General features: G+C 40.9%; 3 protein-coding genes across 3 annotated transcripts; 1 reads left to right on the forward strand and 2 right to left on the reverse strand.

Moving 5' to 3' along the window:
• LOC110749757 (transcription factor MYB25-like) lies at nt 1-1,039 on the forward strand. Its single transcript, XM_021949935.2, has one exon. The coding sequence runs from the start codon at nt 130-132 to the stop codon at nt 874-876; it is 747 nt and encodes a 248-aa protein (XP_021805627.1). The 5' UTR covers nt 1-129; the 3' UTR covers nt 877-1,039.
• A 1,162-nt stretch (nt 1,040-2,201) lies between these two features.
• LOC110749758 (RING/U-box superfamily protein) lies at nt 2,202-4,096 on the reverse strand. Its single transcript, XM_088248965.1, has 2 exons — nt 2,531-4,096; nt 2,202-2,433 (listed from the first exon to the last, which is right to left on the reverse strand). Exon 1 carries the CDS (start codon nt 3,905-3,907, stop codon nt 3,422-3,424), a length of 486 nt encoding a protein of 161 aa, XP_088105091.1. The 5' UTR covers nt 3,908-4,096; the 3' UTR covers nt 2,202-2,433; nt 2,531-3,421.
• A 2,524-nt stretch (nt 4,097-6,620) lies between these two features.
• ABI4 (Integrase-type DNA-binding superfamily protein) lies at nt 6,621-8,498 on the reverse strand. Its single transcript, XM_088249579.1, has one exon. It carries the CDS (start codon nt 8,319-8,321, stop codon nt 7,275-7,277), a length of 1,047 nt encoding a protein of 348 aa, XP_088105705.1. The 5' UTR covers nt 8,322-8,498; the 3' UTR covers nt 6,621-7,274.
• Between the last annotated feature and the right edge of the window lie 265 nt (nt 8,499-8,763).

Here is an 8,763-nt window from a genome sequence, read left to right on the forward strand (position 1 = left end):
CCCCCACCCCATTCAAACGGTTAAAAACACTCTTCAACTCCCCCTCTCTCCCCTTCCCATTCTCAAATTCACACAATCCATTTCTCCTCTCTCTCTCTCTCTCTAACTCTCTGTGATCATCATCGTCGTATGATGATCATCATGAGCGTGATCAACAGTGATGAGGATCGAGTGAAGGGGTCGTGGAGCCCACAAGAGGACTCCACGCTCATCAAGCTGGTGGCCCAGCACGGCCCACGCAACTGGTCCCTCATCAGCACCGGCATCCCCGGCCGCTCTGGCAAGTCCTGCCGCCTCCGGTGGTGCAACCAGCTCAGCCCCACCGTCCAGCACAAGTCCTTTACGCCGCAAGAGGACAACATTATCGTCCGGGCCCACGCCCTCCACGGCAACAAGTGGGCCACCATCGCCCGCCTCCTCCCCGGCCGAACAGATAATGCCATCAAGAACCACTGGAACTCCACGCTACGGCGTCGTCGCCAACTCCCCGAGTTGTCGTCCGCGTCGTCCGATTCCAACTCGGCCGCGCCGATCAGGTACGAGCCGGGCATGAAGCGGCAGTGCCTGAGGGCGTCGCCGGAGCCAGATAGCTTTAAAGAGGACGTGGGAGGGGACGGGGTGGTAGAGACGTCGCTGACGCTATCGCCACCCGGCGAGAAGGAGGAAAACGAGGTCGTTTTGAAGAGCAAGGATCATGAAGCGGTGGATAATGATGACGAGGGGAAATGTGCTGTGGAGATGGAAGAGACGTGTTTGCTGACGATCATGCAGCGGATGATAGCCCAGGAGGTGAGGAATTACGTTGATAGCTTACGGGCCGAGTATGGTCCCACGTCGTTTGGGCTTCAGTCAGCAGCGCTCCAAAATGATCCGTAACGCTAGAATATTTTCTATTTTCACTCTTCAGTTTTCAATATCGTTTGGTCTCTGTTGGGTTGTGAATTCTCACTTTCATAATCGGCGTGAACTTGAAAATCTTCATGCGCATGAGCATCATCATGCGCATGATGTTAGTTATCAACTCTTATTACTACTTAAAGTTTCAGTTTAGCAATCTGCCCAAGTTTTATTTGCAATCGACCAACAAAATTAAAACCGTCTGAGGACATTGATTGAAATCTTAAGACTGCAATAATCCGTACGCAATGCGAAAATACATTGTGGACACAACAAACATTAACCGCATATTCTGTTTAGGGTTTTCAGTGTTTATACACATATGGCGCTGTTGCAGGAATATAAAAATGGAAACGCATAAAGTTGCCGATTTATAACTTTTCCTTCAACCGAGGAATGTAGTTCCATTTCTTATGCGGAGGATATATTCGCTTTCGAAAGGTAAACAAAACTGCTGGCAGGCATATGCCTTCCGCCTCCTTTTAAGAGTAAAACAGAACAAAATTGCAATTACGAGTGCCGACTCCAACACAGAGAATAAAACTCATATTTATACACAGTACACCTTACCAAGCAAGAACTGCTAGTAAGGCATGTATTATATAGCATTGCACAAACTAAAAGTGGGAGGTCATGGCATTTTACAGGAAACCTATTTCTCATTCAAAAACGCATGCTTCTGCATATTACCAAAGTCTTAACCATACAACCTATTTCTCATACAACCTAACCAGGACAGTGACGCTTTCGATCATACCTACCTAAAACACCTCTTTCAGTTCCGATGACAGAAAATCATGTCCAACCCAATCCAAAATTTCAACTACAGAATTCAATAGACCTATCCAAAATATATGCACCCACTATCGTAATTGACTTCAATTAACTTACAAAGCAAACAAGTCCAAATGAAGCCCAGTCTTTCATCTGTTACTCATCCTAGAACACAAACCATGCCTGCTCAACAAGGCTAGGCATTCGCCCGACACATAGATCACACCTTCCATGGCGCCCAAATACTAAAATCAAAGCCTAAAAAATTCATCTCTATCTGGCAAATAGACAGTGATATCTAAATAGTTCATTTCTCACACAACAATCTATAGCCTACAAAACAACCTCTCGCATCTATCGCAACAGAACACTCATCAACTACTATATTCTAACTCGGGACACAATATTTCAAATCACTAACAAAGAAATGCGATTCACAACACATAAGAGATATCCATCATCACCATCAAAATTTAAAATCACGATACCAATGCTCAGATAGAAAATGAGTTATTTTAAAGCTCATAATATGGTTTGAAAGCTGACTGAAATTAAGCAAAACTTGTTCAAACTGAGAAAATCACAAAAGTACAGAACGACTACAAGCTGACTAATCGGTACTGATTACTTGATTAGAAAACAAAACATGGGGATCGGGTGAGAGACAACGTCGATTGATGGAGGATGGCGGCAAAACTACTTGGATCTCTGTCTCATCTTTCGGCGCTTCCTCTTCAACCTCCTCATGCGCTTCTTCTTCCACTGCACACGCCACAAAACAAGAAGAAACAAATCAATAAACGAACAAAAACAAGGAGTAAGAGAAAGCGCAAGTTGGGAAAGGAGATGGAGCTCTTACCTTGGCTCTCATGGTGACGATGAAACGAAGTTCGCTCTCAAAACCCTAGTTCTGCAAAGAAGGCTGCGGAGAAAAGAAGTTATCGTATCTTTGAGAGTGTTTGGATATTAGCGCTTTGCGACTATTTATAATAGAAGAAGAAACCCTAATGTTAAAGTCGGGTTTTGAATTTGGGTTGGGCAACTACTTACCATCCTCAAAATTTGGGTTGAAAGTTCTTCAATGTCAATCCGGCCCAATAATGGACTTTAGGCCGATGAGCAGATTGGGTTTTGGGCCGACTATAACATTAGGATTTTGGGTCGATCAAAGGAGTAAAATATAATTTTCTTTTTAGAAGCCCGATCTTCGGATAATCAAAAAGCTCAAATTTTTAAAAAATGTAAATAAAATATTGAGACGTGAGCTTAGCTAATTGATCAGTATAGTGAGCTTGTTCTTTAACACCCGAGTTCGAGTCTCCGTTATAAATTAAATTAATTAGAATAATTAATTTACACTACTCCTTGTATTAGAAAAAACAAATTAAGAAGAAAAAGAAAGAAACTGACAAACTCCAGGACATTCTTCAAACATATGCCGCCAAATGTATAAACAACGCATTTGTTTTTTATAGGGAAAGAACAAAGCATTCATTTTTATGCCTCAATCTTCGTCTGGTTTCCTCAGGCAATAAAATATATCGAAAATCAAACCACGACAAGAGTAGGAAAAGGAGAAGAAAAAAAACTCTAAAATATCTCCAAACAAGACGATAACACGAAGGACAGTTCTGCTTTACAAGAATTTACAAGATATAGGATAATAATGAATTAAATTATTCTACATCCAAATAGAAAAAAGAAAAAAAAAAGTAAATTCTTTCCAAAAAAAAGAAAAGCCCAAACAAAATCAGGAACTAGTGGACTGAGCTTGGAGCTGAGCTCGACACAGCGGGCAACTCGACCGAGTCGCGAGCCACGCATCGACGCACTCAGAGTGGTACCAATGGCTGCAACTCGGCAGAACCTTAACCTTCTCGCCATCTCCGAAAACCCCGAGGCATATGCAACACTCTCCGCCGCCGCCGCCGCCAGCCTCCAAGTCCCGATCCGATTGCTGGTACAGGACGATTGGCAAGGCTCGGATGACCGCGGGGTCGAGTCCCTTGGGCTGACTCTGCGGCGGCGCGTTGGGCGGCGCGTTGGATAGGGAGGAGGTGTTGGGGTAGTAGTGGCATACCCAGCGCGCGTAGAGCATGAGGACTGTGACGAGGAGGACGACGGTGAAGAGGATGACGACGAAGAAGAGCGTGCGGCCTCGGATATGAAACTGGGCGTCGTCCAGCACCGTGAAGTGGCCGTCGAAGGGCTGAGATTGTTGGGAGGAGGAAGCCATTTGGAATTTAGAAGGTCGGTGGATCGCCTTTGATTAATGAAGATTTGAAGTGGGTTTAAGTAAGATTAGAATGTGAGTAGCAAAAGAGGAAGGGTTTATATAGTAAGTAGGGGCTGGTTGGTTTGGTGGCGGCGAAATTGTTTGCTTAAAGACAGCTGAGAGAGTAGTGGCTTCACACATTTCTTGAATGATGAATTTATTTTTTATTCTTTTTCGGAATAAGATATTTCTGTAAGCAAACCCATTGGGCTTCTGCTATTGGATGAGGGCCCACATTTGACTTGGAATTTTGCTATCTTTATCCTCAAAATTAACTTATTCACGTTTTATTTTTATTTTTCTGGGCCTCCTTTTATGAAATTTCTCCTTTATTTTTATTCATTTTTGATCTTGTATTCTTCAGACAGTTGCTTCTCTGAAAATTCTATTTTTATTTTTATTTTTGTACTTTTACCGTCTAATTAGAGAGGTTTTGGGTGTTTCTTGTTCTCCATTCTTTCTTTGCTTTTTGATAAGGCAAAATTGCGTGTTGCAAATGTTTATTAGTCGGAAGTTTTAAATTATTAATCCATCTGAACATAAAATAGGAAACCAATCTAATCAACGCAAAAGATAAGTTGGGTTATCTTTCTCTTTTGTCTTATGAAGAAAATTTCAACTTGATCAAATTTTCTCCATTATTGTATATATATATATATATATAGTACTCTAAGCCTAGAACATTCACAAAACTTTATATCACCAATCATTGAACTGACTCCTCATTTTCTGTTTTTATATATATGGTACATGTGCTTCTAGTTGTTGATTCAAGAATAGTAATTATTTTGTGGGTGTTGTTGGAGAAAAGTTGTATTCATAATCGGCACCTTAATTAATTTGTACTTGTTTTGTTTATCTTATCAATAAAATATTATCTCTCTTTTAAATTATAAGTGTTTTTGTCCTTCGATCTGTTGTCAATATCTACCGAGATATCATAAAGTAATTAATTAGTGCTTTGCTACGGAGGTACGTACTGATGGTAAATAAAAATTATAATTGATTGTTATGAGGGGACACGAAGAAATCTAAGTTGGGAAATTACTTGATGGAAAACATGTGTCACCTGAAATCAACTTAGCATTGGACCGTTTTAGATATTACCATGTAAAATCGACAAAGTTGTTGGATTATGTTTCCAGAATATAAAACTGAAATATGAAGAAGATAATATATACAATGAAATGAATTAAAATAGTTTGAATTTCCAAGTTGTAAGAATTTACTGGTGTACTTGTGACACACTTAATATTGGTTTACATGCACTTTTGAGCAGCAAAGTAGGAGGAGCCTTGTAAGAATAACACTGAAGTTAGTGGTAGGAAACTACTAGAATCAAATTAGCCATCCAGAAAACGAAAGGCCACCTTAATCTTTGAAAGGACGTTTTCTATCTATCGGGGAATCGGATGATAGCCCAAACTCACTCTCAAATCAACCTTTTAGAATGAGGAAAACAGCAAACAACTTTAGATTCAGCTTAGCTCACGATAAGAAATTGAAAACAACGGTAGAAATTGGGCCTAACCTAAAAATACAGACATTCAAGAATCAAATTGAACGTCTTTCTAGCCCTCAAATGCCAAACGTCAATCACTTATTTCACATCAATACTTGTAGTGCATTACACAAGTATTGATTTATACAGTATAAAATAAATCCATGTCCAAATAATTATAACGATAAGCAAAGCTTAATTTTGTCATGATTGGAAATGCATACATACTAAACTAATAAATCTAAAGTAAACATCACAGCAAATAAGTACCAATTGATGCATGGCTCAAATCTTCTCAGTTGGATCAACTTATGTTGTCCCATGACATAATTAGTCGGTACTTCAATATCTAGCTCAACGAAAAATAGGTAACGGAAGAAGTTATATATACAAAGGCGCATTTAAAAGATACCACCCTCTTTTCAATGATTTCAATCAATTTTTCATTGACACTAAACCAAAGATTGATCATATATAAGTTAAAGATTATCAAGAGGGTACTTAGTTAAACTTGAGACATTTCTAATTGTTAGACAACCACTAGGCCCTATGCATACAGATCAAAGACGGAACATGTGCAGCCTTAACATACAAGAAATCACTCGAAACATAACGAAATGGGGCTTGGAGGATTCGAACTAAGGAGCTCGTCAAACTAGAACTTTAATACTATGTTAGACAACCTCAAACCAAAGTTGTGATACCATATGTTAAACAACCGTTAGGATGAAAAAGCTATGTTGTCAAGAAATTGGCTAACAATAATTACCTAGTGAACTATGAACCTCACAATATATACATGCATAGTATACATATCTCTACTTGTAGGTTGACAATTATGAATGAAGTTCTAAATTTTGAAGCTAGCACAAAGAGCTTAAATGTAGTGACAAGATGAAGTCATACCTGAAGATTGATGCTTTGATGATGTGTGTCTTGACAGATCTTAAGTAGCATAGATACTAATCCTTTTTCTTTGGTTTTGAGGCGCACCAAAGCCCAAAGAAATAGGAAGATTAGCTAGCTCTTGCCACCATCAAATATTACAGGAAAGAGAAGATATATGCAACCTTACATACCAACATGTTGAACAGAACAAAATAAGCTAATACACACAATTAATTACACAATAAACCCCAAATTTCCTTTTCAGATCAAGAAAACGAGAGAACTAATTAATATATTTTTTGATATTTATATATATGTTCTTTAGAAAAGGATACAATATTTCCTCAGTTCACGAAAAATAAATAAGAGGGATCGATGGATCGAATTTCTTCTTTTGTCCCAAACTATCCTAAAAAATGAGTAAAACTCCCTATGTATTAAATAATAATCTGATATTATAAAGAGATAATTAAAAAGAAAACCTAATCCTTCAAGTTTTGAGATCTTCGTAAACAAATCATACATATAATCAACCTTACCTTAGATCGATCTTTCTGCAGCATCATCATTTATCAATTTGCTAAACCCTTGTGCTCACCAAAGCATTTCTATCCATCACCACCAGCTTCAATCCAATACTTCATTATGCCTTTTGTAACCTCGTGAATACCAAACTCATATGATCCCCAGCACTGTTGTCTCATCAACTCCATAAGCGCAAGCAAGTTTTGGCCCGATCTTGTAAATTAATATTCTTCATCAACCCATTTGTAGACCAAAATCACTGTGAAACCTTGCATGCAAGCCCAGTCTACATATAAAGCTTCAAACTTCGAAAGGAATGGAGTACATCTGTATCTCTCTTGTTCTTCTTCAAAAGAGACATGCAGAACTATAAATATATATAAATATATATGTAAAATCTTGAATTCTTCATCATCAGGAATCAAATCCTTTAAAATCCAAAAAGAAAGGATCACCATAGTCCCAAAGACTCGGCGCACACTCTTCCTCACTCGTCAACGGCCACATTAACGGAGACATGGGTCCCACTCCGCCCATCGGATCCGAGCACCCCGGTGCAACGGGCATGGGTTGCGAAGACGACAGAGACAACCCGGAGCCCATAATCGAATTCCCGTCATCGAACGAACAAGAATCGGCCTGATTGTTTTGAGTATGATGAAGTAGTTGTTTGTTTTGATCATGGCTAGGGTTTGTATTTTGATATGAGGTTGACGTGTCACCACCGCCACCGCCAGATACCGGGTACTGATGATGAAATTGTTGCACCACAAGATGCTGCTGCTGCTGCTGTTGTTGTTGTTGGTGCAATAATGGATTATTTTGAAGATTATCTTGGTCTCTCATATTAATATGATGAGGATGATGCTGACTCAGCTGTACGGACGATGTAGCAGCAGCAGCAACGCTAGGGTAAACTCCGACACCAACACCATACGGAACGAACCCTGATGCCATGAGCGGGACCGGGTGGGCGGATGAGGGGAAAGGGAGGGTAAGGCCGAACCCTGAGGGGCGAGGAAGCAGAGGTCTTAGGGTTTGGGTGGAGGAGTTACAGGAGGAGGATGAGGAAGAGGAGCCACGCGTGGACGATTGAGAGTTGGAACCGGAGGGCTGGAGGTTGAGCTGGGCCCTGGAACCGTAGAGGATGATGGCGGCCCGGTCGTAGGCCCGGGCGGCGTCCTCGGCTGTAGCGAAGGTGCCAAGCCACTTCCGCGTCCGCTTACGAGGCTCGCGGATCTCGGCCACCCATTTCCCCCAACTGCGCTGGCGCACGCCGCGGTACCTGAACTTGTTGTTGTCGGGGCCTCCCTTGCCCTTGCACTTTTTGTTGTTGGTTTCTGTTGGCGTTGTGGCGGTGGAGGCGGTGGTTGAGTCAGGGCTTTTGTTGTTGTTGTCGTTGTCTTGGGGAGGGTGATGAGGTGGGGCTGCTGGAGGTGAGAGGGGGTGCTCGTCTTCCATAGGGTGAAGTTGCGGCGAGCTTTAAAGGATTGAAGACAGTGGGGGGGTTTTGGTTTTGGTTTTGGGGGAAGAGAATCAAAGGTGGATGGATGGAGACACTATACGTGCCCTACCTCGTTCAGTGTTCTCGATTAGTCGAAAGAAGAGAGAGTTTCTCTGATATTGGGTCTCATTTTCAATGCCATTTCTGTTAATGGTCGAATAGGGCGGTGCTTCCTCTTTTATATTTATATTTCGCTTTTTTCTTTTTTTTCCTCTTCTTTTACAAAATATTGATAGAGTCTGTGAGAACGAGAGAGAGAGAAAGAGAGGGCGTGATTGCTGTGCAGTGAAGAAACAGACCAGGCTCAGTGTCAGTGCGCACATTGGTTTTGGAATTTGAAACCATTTACTTATTTTATGTGCTATTTCCTTCATTCATAGGGTTTGAATGTTTTTATTA

The sequence above is a fragment of the Prunus avium genome, chromosome 2 (genome assembly GCF_965620075.1).
Source record: "Prunus avium chromosome 2, drPruAviu1.hap1.1, whole genome shotgun sequence".
NCBI lineage: Eukaryota > Viridiplantae > Streptophyta > Magnoliopsida > Rosales > Rosaceae > Prunus > Prunus avium.

Excerpts from the sequence above, each read along its gene's own strand:
- LOC110749758 (XM_088248965.1), bottom strand. The coding sequence starts at position 3,907 with ATGGCTTCCTCCTCCCAACAATCTCAGCCCTTCGACGGCCACTTCACG.
- ABI4 (XM_088249579.1), bottom strand. The coding sequence starts at position 8,321 with ATGGAAGACGAGCACCCCCTCTCACCTCCAGCAGCCCCACCTCATCAC.
- LOC110749757 (XM_021949935.2), top strand. The coding sequence starts at position 130 with ATGATGATCATCATGAGCGTGATCAACAGTGATGAGGATCGAGTGAAG.